Source organism: Arachis hypogaea, chromosome 3 (genome assembly GCF_003086295.3).
Source record: "Arachis hypogaea cultivar Tifrunner chromosome 3, arahy.Tifrunner.gnm2.J5K5, whole genome shotgun sequence".
Lineage (NCBI taxonomy): Eukaryota > Viridiplantae > Streptophyta > Magnoliopsida > Fabales > Fabaceae > Arachis > Arachis hypogaea.
In genome coordinates this window covers 30,599,369-30,616,136 of record NC_092038.1, presented here as the reverse complement: position 1 = coordinate 30,616,136, position 16,768 = coordinate 30,599,369, and the positions used below count along the sequence as shown (strand labels likewise).

Here is a 16,768-nt window from a genome sequence, read left to right as displayed (position 1 = left end):
GAAAAAATAAAAAACTTAAATATATTTTCAAATCTTTTTACACTTAAATATATTTATCATTTTCTCTAAAATATAATAAAATTAGTCGTTGAGCCGGATTCGATTAATCCTAGCCGGTGGCCGTAGGTACCCACTGACGATAGAACCTTCTAACGCAGATCGATCTCCTCCTCATTCTTCACTTTGCCATGGCCTTTTGCCCATCGCCTTCGTCTTCTTCTTCTTCCTCTGATTCTTCATCCTCGTCTTCCTCGCCGTTTGAGTCTTCCAACAGTGCAAAGTTCTGGATCCTCCATGGCATTATGGCCGGAGTTGCAGTTGCTGCTGCGGTCGGTGCTCGCGCCTACTGGACTCGGGTCAAGAAATTCCGGAACCGGGTTGTCGGCATCATACCCGCCCGATTTGCTTCTACCCGGTTTCAGGGAAAGCCTCTCGTTGAGATTCTTGGTAAACCTATGATCCAGGTCTAATCCTCTTCTTTCAATTTTTTTTTTCCATTTAAACTATAGATGGTTACTTCTCTTCTATGTTAATGCTGATTTAATTTTTTGTTGACATTTTGTGCGTTTCGTGGAATAGTTTTAGCTCAGGGTTCATATCCAATGTTGGGAAATGAATGAACATGGTATAGAAATAAAATTGTGACAATTTTTGGACACTATTTTCAGATAATAATCTTCAAAGAGCATGACAGTTTTCCCAACTTGAAATAAAATTGTGACTCTAGCTTTTGTTTTTCAGGTTAATAAAACTGAACAACTTGAAGTAATGGAATAAAGAGAAAGGAAATTGTGCATCCTAGTACACTATGGTCTAGATTTGTTTACAGTTAAAAGTTAAACTGGAAATACTAAAGAATTTCAAATGATAATTTTCTTTATAATTTGTGTACAGTAAGGAAGGATGCTGGATTGCTGGTCAATCATTATTGCCACATTGTTATTCTGAACTAACTTGACAAATTAGTGTAACAATAAGAAACAAGAGAAGTGTTGCTTGTTACAATGTACCAAACATGACATGAGAAAATAGAGCATAGTATGCTTGTTTGAAGTTGGATTTTTGGAAGTTAAATAAGTGTCGGAGAAATGGGTACATGTGTAGGCAGTGTAAAATTGTACAAGCTGCACTAACATGGTGGGGAACTCAACTCAAGGTGCATTTTGGGTGTTCTTCAGGTTGTGCTATATGCTTAACTATTTGTTTATTTATTTATTGCTATCTCTCTCAATTTTTGCACTTATTACTTCTATTTTTTTTTATTGTCAACTAGAAACTTCAGTACCTTTGATTTCTTTTACTATTTTCTCAGCAAATTTTTCTTAGTTTATTGTTTCTAATGTTCCAATTTTAATGTATACTGCTTATGTATGGCCGGTTTACAGAGGACATGGGAAAGGGCAAAGCTGGCAGCCACGTTGGATCAAGTTGGTATGTCTATGTACATGATCTTCATTTAATCTAGGCTTGAATGTAACTATATTATATAACTACCTATTATAAATTGTTGGAAGTTGTGTTATAAAATAAAGGCCTCTAAGTATATATTATTTGTTTCACCTTAGCTGTAGTCTAAATTCTATTCTCGTATTCAAGCAAGTCTTGTTTGATAAAATTAGATTAGGCATTTTACCTCGATTTGGTGCCTTAAAGGAATCTACCTCTTAATATTATCGTAATCCATTTTTCTTAAAAGCTAGTGTTATCTTCTACTTCCTATCCTTTGTGTCAACAATTAATCGGCAATGGTTTCCCGGATAATGATGTTACAATCTTTTTTGGTTTTGATACATGAATGATGTGGTGAATACTAGTATAGTCAGGGAGCTTCCAGCCTTCAACATGCTGTTGACCATTCTGATCTTATTCTCCTTCCATCTGTGTAATTCTATCTCATATTTTATGGGTGCTCATCATCCACAGCTCCTACATTGGAGTTTGATATCTAAACACCAAAAGCATAAGCGAGTTTTAAGAATAGTTGCTTCAAATGACCTTCTCAGACCTGTCACCCCTTCCTCTTTTTTTTTCTTTTTTTTTAAATTTTAAATTTTTATTTTTTGGGACCGGGGTTCCTCTTTAGAGGACTCAGAACATGGCAAATGATCACCTTGAGATATTTCAGATTTCAGAATCCATTGCCCCCCTAATTTTGAAGGACTGTGACATTAAGATCCATAAGTGTGTTAAAATGTTTAACCAGCTTTGCACCAAGTATGTATGTATCTTTTGAGATATCCATGGAATACTTTCACCAAAAGAGGACTATACCAGTATCCGTCTTTAACTTTTGCTACTTCAATGCCCAACAAGTGACGGGAATGCAAGGTCTTCTGTCTAAATATGATGCCATAGATGTTGTTTGACCTAAGTTATTCCATCATTGTCTTTGCTAGCATTGTCAACGTCATCAACTTACAGAATCAAATATATGTTGCCTTGTAGAGTTTGATGATAAAACACAGAATGATCAGCTTCACTTAGCATCTGCCAAATTGTTGAACCACAATGGAGAATCTACCAATCTACCAAACTAATCTTTAGCAGACTACTCTAGGCCAGAATGAGACTTATTCTGAGCATGTTCTTTTGCAATTGGGCGGCCCTTGACAATAGCACCCTTTGTACAAACCTTCAGATTATAAAATCATTAAACAAACCAACCATCAATCTTCCAAGAGGAAGAGAGACCTTTTTCCTCTATCATTATTTTGGGCTTTGGGTTAACTTGCCATTAATATTTGGGTGATAATTATCAATGTAATGTTATATGTTTAGTGTTTACATTTCTTCTCTATTGTGAAACCTCTTGGGATTTTGATTCTAGAAATTGTCAGTGTTCCCTACATTTAATCTGGTTTACTTTTTTGATGTTTGATTGCTAATCTGATTATAGTTGTGGCAACTGATGATGAAAAGATTGCTGAGTGCTGTCGAAAGTTTGGAGCTGATGTTGTAATGACATCTGAGTCTTGTCGAAATGGTAACAAAAATTAGTTGCATATTGGAACTGTTAAGTTACAATTATTAACAAGATATTGTCTTTATTTGATTCTTTCTTTCTTCTTCTTGGTCTTACAATGATTCATAACTTTTTTTATGCTTGATAGGTACTGAGCGCTGCAGTGAAGCCCTAGAGAAGCTTGGTAAAAACTATGATATTGTTGTCAACATTCAGGGTGATGAACCTCTTATTGAACCTGAAATAATTGATGGCATTGTCAAAGCTTTGCAGGTAAGAATTTACTTTTTGCTTTGGTTTATTGTAGCTGATACCATTAAAGATGGAGACATTTTTACGTGGCAACAATGAATGATTATTTTGCTTTAGGCTCTGGTTATATGCACAGTTTTCTTAGCAAAATCGGGATTCAATGATACTGAATGCATCCTTTAATATCAGTACGTTACAAGATTCACACGCATGACAATATATTAACCAACAAGTTATTATGCTAGCTCTCAACTTTTTCTCTCAAGTGATGCTGTAAAGTGTGATCTCTAAGACTCTAACGATACACTCTTTAAGCGGAACCAAGAAAAAACATGTGAGAGAAGATGTTATATGGTAAAAGATCACATTTCACAACATCACTTGAGAGAAAAAAATTGAGAGGATCTATTCCCCATTACTGGATCTATATTTTTTTCAATCATACTATGATCTGTCATGTTGTCTACACTCTACAGGCAACTCCAGATGCGGTGTTCAGTACTGCAGTCACATCTTTAAAGCCAGAAGATGCACTTGATCCGAATAGAGTGAAATGTGTCGTAGATAATCGTGGTTATGCTATCTATTTTTCACGAGGATTGATCCCATTCAACAAGTAAGTTAGGAACACTTAGAAGGTTGATTTTTCATCATCATCATCATCATCATCATATATATATATATGAAGGCACTCAAACTTAATAAATTCATGCACGGTACAGGTCGGGAAAAGTCAATCAACAATTTCCTTATTTGCTTCATCTGGGGATACAGGTACTGGTGTTCAATTCTTTGGGCATGATAATAATAATTCCTCTTCATTCATGGGTCTATTACCAGTATTTGCTTCATTGGGATGTAATGTTTGTGTTTCTACACGTCTTTCAGAGCTATGATACAAAGTTTCTGAAGATATATCCAGATCTTCAGCCTACTCCATTGCAACTTGAGGAAGATTTGGAACAGCTTAAAGTTCTCGAGAACGGCTATAAGATGAAGGTTCCTGAATGTTTTCATACAAGTCATTAATTCGTCAATGTCTTACTGGCTTGCATTTATTTAAAAATTTTATGTGGTTAGCATTGGCCTTAAATAGTCTTAGTGGTATTATGATGGAACTGGATCAAAAAATTAGGGTATGGAAAAGTATTGAGAACTGTGTTTAGTGAAAGAGAGTCTTGCTCAAAATGACTCGAAATCTACATCGGTTGGAGGATATGTTCAATAGCTCATCTCCTCACCTACCTAAACTCCACAGTCTCTTCTTGACTCCTGTCTTTCCCTTATGCTTATCTACAATTGTTAAACTCTCAAGTAAACTCCTATGACTTAGGAGTCTAGTCCCTAGATACTTGCTTGAAAGCTTGGACCTAATGAACATGAGAGAACTTGTACATACGTGGGATAAACTCGTAAATTTATTGTTCTTGTTAGAATTTGATCTCAAGCACTAGAACACTGCATTATACATGAAGCACTTTAACTTGGTGCTTCCAAAGTTGATGATTTTGATGTCTGGTACTTTTTTATGATTTCATTTGTGTTTCCGTAGTATTTCGTTCATTATGATAAAACCAAAATCTTGTCGTTATACTTTTATTATGTATGTTTATTATAATTAGATATGTAATTAGTTTGTAATATTATTTTCAAAATAAGTAAACTCTTGCAAGTTTTATTGGTCGAATTTTGTATTTGAGTTTACACATCCATCATGAGTGTAGGATAAATTCAAGAGTTTTGACATCCGATCTGGCGCAAACTTCTTAGAAACTCTCATGGAGCCCACAGCTGTTTTCTTTTTCTTATTATTTTCTTTTTTTTTTCCTTGGTCTGAACTCTGAACCTAGCATACAGCTGTAGCAAGCTATATTTGCAGTTAATTGGGCTGCTTATTATTGAGTCGAATTCTTCTGTTCTCTCCCCTTACATAAACCTACTTAAGAAAAGGTGTCTATGTTAGTCAAATACTCATACAATATAGTCCAAGGTTCGGATCCCATTTACATACATTGAACAGTCCAAGCTTTCAAGAAAGAATGTTCCTGCCATATTATTTGTTAAAATCCGTGATTAACCAATAAAATAATAGAGTAAATAGTAATCAGGAGATGAGAGAAAGTTACGTGATGTGGCTTACATGAGAGGAATACTAGCATCTATTTATAACAATAGTGAAATCCTAATAGTAATAAGGAAATAATGATAAATATCAATGCTAATTTTCTGCATAAGGTTGGTACGTTGTTTACTTTTCAACTTTAGATGTATTTTGCATAGGTGGGTGTATTAACATTTTAAGATATATAATCATTGATTGACCAATATCATATTTATTTAAGCTTTCGGGAGATGATTGATAAAATTGTATTATTTAGAAAAGCTGCATATATTCCGTAAATACCTTATAGTTTTAGCAGCCAATGATAGCAAACATTGAACTGAATACCTGGTGAGTGCTTGTAGCATAAGATGTTTTGCTGTTATTTTCATGTAATACATCTTTTAATTCTCAATTTGAATAAAATTGATTGAGTTAAAATCCGGTTCTGACTTATTAGACTCAAATGTGATAGTTACAGATTCTCTTGAAGTTTGTAATAGGATTTTGCATTTAAAAAAAGAAAAAAGAAAAAAAGGGGGGTGGGGGGATAAAATTATCCCAAAGTGTTAATCAAACTCACTATTGCCTTTGAACAAGAAGAAAGTGCCTACAGTTTTAAAGACATTTCACGTTTTGAAATGGATGTAAAATGTCTCTAATGACTTCTTCGTTTATCAACTTTGTCATTGTGGATTGTTTTGATTTAAATCTTTTGTTGAGTTAGTCATTCATACCATTATTGTGCATGTTATCCTTGAAAAGATGAAAATTAACTTTTGCAATCTATTATTGTAGGTAATAAAAGTTAACCACGAGGCCCATGGTGTTGACATTCCAGAAGATGTTCAAAAGATAGAATCTCTAATGCGTGAGAGGAACTTGTCTTGAACTCTTGGTTATGACTATGAAACCTCCTGAAAACTAACCACTAAAATCATCAAGTTTGGAATTAAATTTTGTTCTTATTCGTTTTCCTAATAGTCATGCTTGTTTCTATCCACACAAACTGTGATTTATAATGTATGTTCACTTGCGAAGTTTGTTCTGTTTTAATCCAGTGGTATTTATAACATGGAAAGTTGAGTTATACATAGATTGTGGTGCACAGATACCACTTCAGAAAATAAAGTTGTACGGGGATTACTTGGTTGGTGCATCAATTTTTGTTGTTGGTTTGATTCATTTTATTTCCCCAAAAATGTTGAACTAATTTTTATATAGAAACTGGCTGTCTGTGCATAGCTCTCCTGGTAAGGAGTATATTTACCTCGCGTTTCAAATTAGACTCAAATTTTAATTGACCTAATTAGGATCCCAAATTATGATTAATGACTCGTGACTGTTCTTTATATTGATCTCCATTGATGGCGTGTTGATTTGGCATGTTAAATTGACATATTCTGCCCAATGTAGCTTAACACTAGTCATATCAGAAGGGCAAATGGTGATGATCAACATTGTTTTTGGATTCGGATATCTCAACTATGTCTTGTTCTTCCTCACCATCTGTCCAAACAAAAGACTACACCATCTTCCTAATTTCTGTCCATCAAAAAAGAAAAAATTAAAATTAAAAGTTACCAAAAGAAGAATCCTAACCCTCCTTCAGCTTTGTTATTGCTTATCTTCAACTTTTTCAGTGTACTCCTTTCTCTTTGCAGCTAAAGTCCACCAGAATTTTGCTGTTTGAAATGGCAAAAACCTTTTGGAAACGTCACCAGATTTATTGCATAAGCTGGGATAGCTTGAATAAGAAATTTTATTAAAACTTCTTTTCCTACTGAGCTGGGAGCCTCAAAAAATTTTCTCAATATCCACCCTGGTCTGGATCAAAACTTGATTTCCAAATGTTATTCCTGACTACTCAAAATTATCCTTATGCTTCTGTGTATTGATGAAGAATGAGAAATATCTGGTACAACTCTTTCTCTTTAGCCTTTGCAAAGTTTATGTAGTCATCTGCGAAATGGAGGTGTGAGATAACTTGAGCTGAGGGGGCAATGTGAAACCCTGTTATTCTTTCATCACTTAGCGCTTCCTCCACCGGAATAATTAGAACCTCCGACCCTACAATGAAACAATACGGTGGTGATAAGGGATCCCCTTATCTCAACTTCTTTGCAAAATGATAACCTTGTATAGATTTCCAACTGTTCTGAAAGCCAAAGGCCACTATGATAAGACTCTTTATTCTCTTTTCCCTTTTTGTGTTAAACTGTGAAAGGCTTCCTGTACTATGATGTATTGTCTTGGATTTGTCTACCTCTTACAAAGGCACTTTGAATAAGAGATATGATTTTATCTTGAATACCTTTTAGCCAATTCACTAAAATCTTTGATAACCTTGGCTCTTTGTCCACACAATTTTTCTTCTCTTTTTCATTGTTGCGTAATTTCTCTTTTTAGCTCTTGTATTCTCCTCTGCCACAGTGCTACTCCTCTGTGAAGTCCTAGCTTTGTAGCTTATTTAGCTCCTCCTTAAGCCTTACATTTCCTTGTCTGTATATGGAAAGGTACTTTTTATTTTATTATAGAAATCATCCTTTTTACAAAATTATCGAAATTTAATATGTCTAGATGCATTGATCCCATATATTGATAGCTCATGTATGCTTAATTAGTTACCAATTTTTTTCGTATCAATTAGTTTGTCATATCTGCGTTTATTTCACGTATTAAGAACTACTTAATCTCTACCAATTAAATTAAAAAAGAGTTTTGATAATTGAATATAGTGCAATAGTAAAAGTGTAAAACACGAATTAATAATCTATTGGCTCTATTCATAACCAATTATGTTACGTGAATAAAAGAATCAGTTACTAATAAGATATTATATACATGAATACGTATTTGAAATCTTATAAAAAATTATTATACTATTATGAATAAATTAAATTATTTTATTATGATAAATTTTATAAAAAATTATTATACTATTATGAATATATTAAATTATTTTATTATGATAAATTTAATATTGATTTGATGATTGATTTTTAACGTATTTGGAACACTTTTTATTTGTAATATATTGGAGTTGCAAAAATTAACCAATAATTTGTAAGAGAGTAAAAGGAAAAAGAAAGAATAAACAAATATACATATAAAAAATTACACAAAAAACATAATTATTACGTACGAATTATTTAATGAGTCAAATAATAACATAAAATCTAAGCTTCGTTGGTCACATCTTATTCCGTCAGTGAACCTCTATTAATAAAAGTCCTCAAATAATAACATTAGTTTGACAAAAATTACTAAATATAAACGTATGCTCTTAGAAGAACTTCAGAAATTGAGTTTTTGACATGATTTCTTATAAATTTATTTTAAAAAATAAGATTTTTTTTATCTTTAAATTTGATATTTTACGCTGAGTAGATTTGGTCTCTTTTGTACTTTTATTTCTACTGCTTGAATGATTGAAACTAAAAACAAAAGTTTAAATATCAAATTTTGCACTAATTCTCTATATGCCACTTTTAAATAATTCTTTAAATATTTAAAAAATTAGAATAAATACTTAAGTCATTTTGCTACTTGTGAAAGAAATAATACTATCTTTTAAAAAACAAAATTATTATTTCATATTTCTAAAATTATTTTTGTCATTTTAATTTTTCTGGTCAGTTTTTATTAATGTATTACTCTTTAATTTTTTTGTTTTTGTTTTGTTGTCTACGGTATTTTCCAATTCAATAGGTCAAGGACTAATTCGTCGCGAATCTGAACTCTATTTGCACAAGACAGGATTCGAACCCCCAACACATGTTTAAGTAGACGAATAAGCTGACTACTCGATCAACCTAAGTTGGTTTACCTTTAATTATTTTACTCATCTACTTTCTTTTGGTAACTTGCCAATATTATTGAATTTGATTGTAGGTAACTTATAAGGAATGGCTTGAAGGGAAAAAGAAAAATTAATTTACATTTATTTATTAGATAAAAAATTATTTATGAAAATATTTTATTATCAAATGTTGGGATTTTTTATTAATAAATAAAATAAACATAAAATTACGAATTTAGATAAAAAAGTTATATTTTGTATTTTTTATTACTTATTTTATTGATAGTGAAAACGAGATACGAAATTTCGTTTGCACCGCTGACGAAATAAGCGAAAAATTTTTTGCACTATCTCTTTGTGCATGACTTAAGATTGTAATTTTTTTTAAAACATATCAATATGAATGAGATATATTCGTAACTTTTTATTTACATTATCAAAAAGATAAGATTGTATTTTGTCGTATGGTTTGGACCGATTTAAAAAGTAAAAAATCAATATAATTTACTACAATTTGAATCATATTAATTTAATTTTTATTATAGAATTTAATTTCATTAAAAAAATTGCAATTTGTATTGATTAAGAATACGGTAATAAATGTCAAGTCAACTATTTATTAAATGAAATAATTCAATATTAATTTTATATATAATACTTAGTTAATATATCATCGTTCAGACGTTTTACAATAGGGCGAAAAATAAATTTAGTCCAACTGTCCAAATACAAAATGATATTTAACAATTATATCATGGTTATTATTATTATTATTATTATTATTATTATTATTATTATTATTATTATTATTATAAGAAATTATTATCTTTCTTGCTTATATAACCTAGTTGTGAAATGGAACTCGGGTACACATTGTTCAAAGATGAAAGTCATCTTTTCAATTTCATTCATTTTTCTTGTTCTCTCAGCCGGTATTGGTATGTTTCGCCTAGCTAGAAGTTTAATCTTTTCTGCTCGTGATTTTGTTGCCATAAAAAATATCTGTTTTGAAGTAGTACTGAGAATTAATATTTTTTTTTTGTGGGTTACAGAAAATGGAGGGTTATTAAAAGTTGGGGAATTAAAATGGTGTTATGAGCAACTCTCATTCTGCCCAGGCACTAACAAGTGCGACAGCGATTGTAAGAACAAACTTGGAAGGCTAGCAACCGGGACATGCAATTTTATTCTACTCTGTGTGTGTAGTTACCGATGTTGAAGTTGCAGTACTCCTTTGCCTGCAATGTTTATGTTCTCTCTTGAATAGTTTTAAATAATGGGCAGCGGCAAATTTCAAGATATACAGATGCATTTGTTAACTTTGCTCTTTCTTTTTCTATTAATTATTTGTTGGTGTTATTGATTAGAATTGAAGGTTACCCCTATGCTGTCAAATTCATAGTAGTTTAACTTGGTTGGGCAACTCATTTTAGGTTCGAAGTAACCCATTTTAAGTTAGGAAAATTATAGGTAGACAATGAAAATATTAAACAATGTGAAGAATGAATATATCGGATGTTCATTTCACTAAATGTATGGATGATTATTCTAATATTAAGATTTAAGTGAATAATTTGGAGGTGTAATGTGTTTTGATTTGATTGGTGATTATTCATATTGTTCAAAAAAATTATTGATTACCTAACATAACCCAATTAAGTTATCTTATTTTACTTTTAGTTTCGAATTCTGTTATGTACATATAATAAACTATTGGCCAACAACAAATACTTGAATGAAATTTTGATCCAGGACAGATTAATTTTAAAAGAAAAAAATTTTAGTAGTTTTGTCCGATTGTGATGTCAATACAAGAGATTAAGTATAAACTAAACCTATACTTCTAATCAATGAATAATATAAATGTGTACGAATTCTAATAAGATGGACAGAGTGTGATTGCGCGTACGCATCTGAAGATGTAAACATATGATTTGTGTGTATCATCCTAGGATGCGTCATTCCTAACACACTTGATTCATTAAAAACTGCACATAGAATCGTAATTTGGATCAAAAAAAAAAAATCCCCAAACACCAGATTTTTAAAATATTTATGTAACATAGAAAAACTTTAAAAGATATTTTTACTGTATGTCAAATTAAGAACTTTGATAGGTAACGTTTGGAAGAGAGACAAAAACGGAGAGACTAAGATTGAGAGACAAAGACGGAAAGATGGAGACTGAAATAAGTTTCAGTATTGTGTTTGGTGTAAAATGGGAGACAGAGATTGAAATAAAAATGAAACTCTAATTTAATTTGTAAAAAGGATAAAGTTAAAATTAATTAATTGAAATAGGGGTATTTTAAAGTATAAATTGTTATTAAAGTTTCAGTTTTCGTTCCAAAAAATTTTAGTCCCTTATATCCTTACTTTTATTCCATTTCTTGTTTTACATTCTCATATTTCTTCATGTTTCTTCTTGTTTTAGTATCAGTCTCTAGACCAACAAACATAATACTGAATCTTAGTCTCACAGTCTCTTATCTTTTATTCTAAAGCATCTCTCAAGGGCATTTGTTTGCTATTTAGCCATAGCACATTGATATTTCTTCCTAGGGTATATCTAAAACTTGGTGGCAACCAAATCTTAATACAAAACAACCTAACGTTGCAGAATGAGGGTTTTGTCTCATAATAGCTCCACCCACAAATTATGGCAAGGTTTCTGAAAGCACAGTTGTAAACCCAAGAGGTTGTTACAACTATAAGACTTTCAGATAGAGATCCTTAATTGAGACACTTGCAATCAAAATAAGAGTAACGATCAATTTGGAACCACTCCGGTGCACACCATAGTTAACTCGGCTTAGTTCTTGTGTTTATGCATAAATGGATATTCCCATGAAGACATCTTCATGTGAAGATAATATTGCGAATTATTATATAGTTTGACATGTTTAATAGTTCGTAATGTCATTTTCATGTGAAGTAATGTCATTTTCATGTGAAGATGTCTTAATGAAAATATCTACATTATGCATATTAAAGCAAATTAGGAATAATCTTATAAAAACTGTACATTGTTTCTTGAATGTTTATCGATTAGTGGCAAAATCAACAAATATTTTGAAATTCATTCACAAAATCAACTAACACAGAGGATAAAGGATAGAGACTCACAAAAAATCACCAACAATGAATTTGTGACAAGCGGCGATGGTGACCAGATGAGAGGTGCAAGGTCATGGAGGGGAGAATGCGAATTCTTGTAGATGGGATTTAGGAAGAGACAACAATGCAAGGGTTTCAAGGGCTGTGTCAAAATAACGGGGTTCAACAATAACGAAGGTCTGCTGTTTGGTGCCTTAACTTGAAATGCTACTTCATGAGTAAAATGAACAAAGTTTATGCATTGGCAGAAGAAGCGGGAAGAGCACTTTGAAAGAGTGAAGTGTGGTCAAAATTTCAGAAAGAAATATCTTAGTTTTTCTCTCCTCAGATTTCATAGTTCAAATTTAATTTGCAAATAATTTTATATTTAGTTGCTTTTGAAAGATAAGAATTTTGTTACAATCTTGAGCCAAGGATGTTCAATATTTCTTCATCCAGCTCTATCTTATCAGTTTTCATATTCTCTAAAATTCCATCAACTTTCTTACCACATCTAACGGATACCATAATCAATGATAGATACATGTCCCTGTTCATTGGAATCACATTCTTTAAGGAATTGACAAAACCTTCTATTTCTTCAGCATCTCCGTTGCTAGAAGCCCAACTCAATATGCTGGAAATGATATTAGGTTTTGGTCTCCAACCTTTGTTCTCAGCTCGTACAGCCACAGCTTCCTTCATGCACTGAAACGCCTTCTCCATGTTCTTGTTCGCTACATAACCAGACGCAATGATCGCCCAGCTGTTAGGAGTAGGAGTTTTCCCTTTCTCAACCATGCTTCGGAGAATTGTTTCCGCCTTTTCAATCAATCCATTCTGAGAATACGCAATCAGGAGAATGTTTGGCACTCTGAAATCATAGCAGTTGCCCGACGATTCCCACTCGCGAAGCAACTCTTCAGCTTGACCAAGCTCCTTGAGTTTCACCAGAGAACCCAGCATGGTTATATATTCCCTGTTGAGCTGCTTCTTGCAGTTGGATTTCTGGAGTTCCCAAAGTCTCATCATAGCTTTCTTGTTCCGCAGAGTTGCATAATGTGAAATCAGATGGTTGTAGGCAAGAGCATCGCATTTATCTGCCTTATCCTCACATTTCTTTAGGTAGGCCAGAGCTTTCTCTTCGAGACCCGCCTTTATGTAGATGTTAGCAACCATAGAATACGTCACCCAATCTGTGCCGATACAGCTGTTATTTTCCATTTCCTCCAATAGTCTCTCCACATTAGCGAGGTCAGATCTTGCACCATAAGAGTTTATGCAGACCTTGTAGCTGAAAATGTCTGGAGACACGCCGTCCTCTTTCATTTGTGTCAGAACACTAGGGACTTTGTCGTGTTGATCTGTTTGCATGTAGAGGCACATTATATTATTGTAATTGAGAGAAGAAGCAAAACCCATCTCCTTCATCTTCTGCATATGGGAGAGCGACTTATCAACTAAGCCTTCCCTGACATAACAACTTAACAGGGCACCATGAAGCTTCTCAGTTTTCTCTTGATCGCTCAGATTATGGAAATAGCTCTCTGCATAGTCCAGTCCACGGACTCTACCAATAAGTTCTAGCTGAATGGCTTGGTCAGCTGCTGATATTGGGCATAGTGCTTTGCTACTCATCCATTCAGAAACCTGAGCATGATGTAAACTTTCAGATTTTTGGTTTGGTAACTAAAACTGGTTCTACTAGCACACCAAAATTGTTTACATCATTGACAATATGTGCATGGATGAAGCTAGGAATTTACCAAGAAAAAACATGGATGAGAACTGCAGAAACAAAATGATAAGTTGAAAACTATTATATAGAAACATACTCTATTAAACAACCAAAACAATATAAATTACAAACGCGTATCTATGGTCGGTATATAAGTTATACATCATATCAAATATATATACACATATAATCTGTACATGCAAGATTAAAAGTGTATCAACATTTATGTTTTAAATTTAGTAGTAAATTACTTGTACCACAAAACATGACAACATTTACAAATTTAGCTCAGGCAGAAAATAATATTGTAAAAACAAAGAAAGAAAAGTTAAGAGGGGATTGTGGATGTCAATGACTCCCCAGTCAAGTGGCAAAGCCAAACCTAAGAAAGAGGCATCCACGAGGCTCAAGAGCCCATGTTCAAGCCCGGGGGCCTTGTCTACCAGTCCCTTAGTATCAAGCTATGTTAAGTGGCTGGAGGAATTAGTCTAGCTACACAGATAAAGGTAAATAACTTCTACCCTTGATTGTATAGACAGGTTATTGTACAGGTTGAAGTTAAATGTTCTAAAGTATTTCTTTTTTCTTCTTTAACAAATGCACTACAAAAGCTTTGAAACTTCAAATTTTTGGATTTTCAATAAAATCGTTCTACAGTAAACACATTAGCAAAAGAAATGGTTAACAAAACGGATTTATTATTGATATGCAGAAAGAGTGTGAAATATTCTGACAGTTAAGTCAATATATACTAGTTAGTTGAGGCATGAACACTTTACATGCTACTTATACTGGTGTTGATGAAATCTCAAATCAATGATTTTCAATTTTTCACCAACTCAAGGAAGAAGGGAGAAAATGCGTTACCTCAAGTGCTTGATTGAAGCGCTTGTGAGAGCGGAGATCTTTTACAATGTTGTGGAGCTCAGGGGCCTTGACGGCGTGGCCTTCAAGGAGCCAGTGGTCGAGGATGGGGACGACGCTGACAGAAGGGTCTCCGAGAGGACTGATGCGAGAGTACAGGTTCTTTCGGTTGGTCGTCTTCACTTGATTCTTGCTCGAGAACCATATCCTCGAACGTTGAAGAAAGGTGGACGTGGAGTTGCGAGACTTGTGAAGGATCGCAGAGAACATTGTCGACGGCGTTCACCAAATGCACACCAAGTGTTTGCTAAAATATTGAGACTTGTTATTTGTTAGTTGAGCGCAGGAGGAACCAAGGGCATTGGAGTTTCACACTTTCAGACTGCACAAATGAACTCATAAATCCAAGACCTAAGCCCAAAAATAAATAAATAAAAGAGAAAATTCAATATATTAGAATAAAATTTGATACAGATGTAACATTTTTATTAGAGAATATTAAAATTTAAAAGTGTTAAAAAAAGATAAGAGAGAACAATAGAAAAAGAATTTGTATGTATTTAAGTTGTATGTAGAATGATACAATATAAAAGGGTTATAGGTGCTAAGAGAAACGAAATAATAAAAACGTAATATCCTATAATAAATATCCAAATATGCTAAATAATTCTAATAAATGCTAATTGATCATAATATATTTTAACAAAAAGGATAAATTTTTTTTATGGTAATTCAAGGTTCTGAAAATCGAACTGGTCATCGAACCATTCTAATTACTGGTTTACTGGTTTACTGATCTAATCGGTCTAACCGTAGTTCAACTGGAAAAATCGTTCCTTAATAAAATAATAAATAAATTATAAATAAACATCATAAAATATCTTTCAAATTTAAAACCATACATAAAATATCACCAACTAAATAATTGCATCACAGTTATCATAAACTGATTTCAAAACCTAGAAGCAAAGTTAAATTAAAAACATGAAGTTAAGAACATAAGTTAAGAACAATGAAATTAATAAATCATTCACGAAATTAAAAACAGCAGCAGCATTCAGCAACAAACATTTAGCATTAAGCACAAACAGCATTCAACAACAAGACCATATCTAAACTCAACAATCAGTATTCAGCAACAAACATTAACCAATAATCACACTAAACCTCCATCCAGCAACCAGCAATGACAAAATAGCAACAAACATTAGTACATAAACATTCCAAAACAGTTACGACACTAAACCTGCACCCAGCAACTAGCAATTACAAAACAGCAGCAAACATTATAAAACATTAGAAAACATTACACAAAAATTTGAACAAAAATTTCAGAAATTAAAAAGAACAAGAAGAACCAAGCATGCAGAAATTAAACAGAGCCATCACTCATCAGTAAACAGAGCAAAATTAAAAGGAAGAAGCGGATGCGAAGCAAAATTAAACAGACCCATCAGTAACCAAAAGCAAAATTAAACAGAGCCATCACTCATCACTCATCAGTAACCACTAACCATGGAAAAATTAAAAAGAAGGAGCGGATGCGGAGCAAAATTAAATAGACTAACAGAGCCATCAGTAACCAGAAGAAAAATTAAATAGAGCCATCACTAACCTTTGACGGAGACACGGATGGCAACCGGCGAGACGACGGCGATAGACGCGGCGACGAAAAGCGGCGACCCAATGGCGAGCTGCTCCAAGCCACGAACAGAGAAGCCAGGGAAGATGGGGACGACGAGCCGAGCTACCTGGGTTCCGGACAGGGGGAATAGTAAGAAGTGGAGGCGCCTAGAACCTAGGGACGGCGGCGGCAAGGAACCTAGGGCTAGGGTGTTACTGTGTGCTACTTCGCGTTCTGCTTCTGCGTTCTGGAGAGGAGAGGCCAAGAGGGGTGTTACTGTGTGTTAGGCATATTAGGGTTCAAAAATTATAACCAAGCTTCAACGCAGC

General features: G+C 33.3%; 2 protein-coding genes and 1 long non-coding RNA gene across 7 annotated transcripts; 2 read left to right on the top strand and 1 right to left on the bottom strand.

The window, feature by feature from the left end:
- Positions 1–6,478, top strand: LOC112790112 (3-deoxy-manno-octulosonate cytidylyltransferase, mitochondrial). Of its 2 annotated transcripts, none has more exons than XM_025832345.2 (8): positions 1–464; positions 1,386–1,431; positions 2,897–2,983; positions 3,111–3,235; positions 3,691–3,830; positions 3,937–3,988; positions 4,103–4,213; positions 6,114–6,478. In XM_025832345.2, the coding sequence occupies exons 1-8, from the start codon at positions 189–191 to the stop codon at positions 6,204–6,206; spliced, it is 930 nt and encodes a 309-aa protein (XP_025688130.1). In that variant the 5' UTR covers positions 1–188; the 3' UTR covers positions 6,207–6,478. The 2 variants fall into 2 exon arrangements, with proteins under 2 accessions (XP_025688130.1, XP_025688131.1); XM_025832346.3 differs by having other exon boundaries at positions 102–447.
- Positions 6,479–9,931: 3,453 nt separating this feature from the next.
- Positions 9,932–10,690, top strand: LOC114927514 (uncharacterized). The gene is made up of 2 exons (XR_003818004.2): positions 9,932–10,055; positions 10,170–10,690. It is a non-coding gene; the product is annotated as an uncharacterized lncRNA (long non-coding RNA).
- A 1,887-nt stretch (positions 10,691–12,577) lies between these two features.
- On the bottom strand, positions 12,578–16,768 carry LOC112790111 (pentatricopeptide repeat-containing protein At4g21705, mitochondrial). Of its 4 annotated transcripts, none has more exons than XM_025832343.3 (3): positions 16,431–16,768; positions 14,819–15,226; positions 12,578–13,863 (listed from the first exon to the last, which is right to left on the bottom strand). In XM_025832343.3, exons 2-3 carry the CDS (start codon positions 15,083–15,085, stop codon positions 12,631–12,633), a joined length of 1,500 nt encoding a protein of 499 aa, XP_025688128.1. In that variant the 5' UTR covers positions 15,086–15,226; positions 16,431–16,768; the 3' UTR covers positions 12,578–12,630. The 4 variants fall into 4 exon arrangements, with proteins under 4 accessions (XP_025688128.1, XP_072083022.1, XP_025688129.1 ...); XM_072226921.1 differs by having other exon boundaries at positions 12,578–14,001; positions 16,431–16,763; XM_025832344.3 differs by having other exon boundaries at positions 14,819–15,197; positions 16,431–16,763.

Excerpts from the sequence above, each read along its gene's own strand:
- LOC112790112 (XM_025832345.2), top strand. The coding sequence starts at position 189 with ATGGCCTTTTGCCCATCGCCTTCGTCTTCTTCTTCTTCCTCTGATTCT. Across the intron at positions 3,989-4,102 it reads TGCTTCATCTGGGGATACAG|AGCTATGATACAAAGTTTCT; the intron begins GTACTGGTGTTC and ends CACGTCTTTCAG. Across the intron at positions 4,214-6,113 it reads AGAACGGCTATAAGATGAAG|GTAATAAAAGTTAACCACGA; the intron begins GTTCCTGAATGT and ends CTATTATTGTAG.
- LOC112790111 (XM_025832343.3), bottom strand. The coding sequence starts at position 15,085 with ATGTTCTCTGCGATCCTTCACAAGTCTCGCAACTCCACGTCCACCTTT. Across the intron at positions 13,864-14,818 it reads GCTTCAATCAAGCACTTGAG|GTTTCTGAATGGATGAGTAG; the intron begins GTAACGCATTTT and ends CATCATGCTCAG.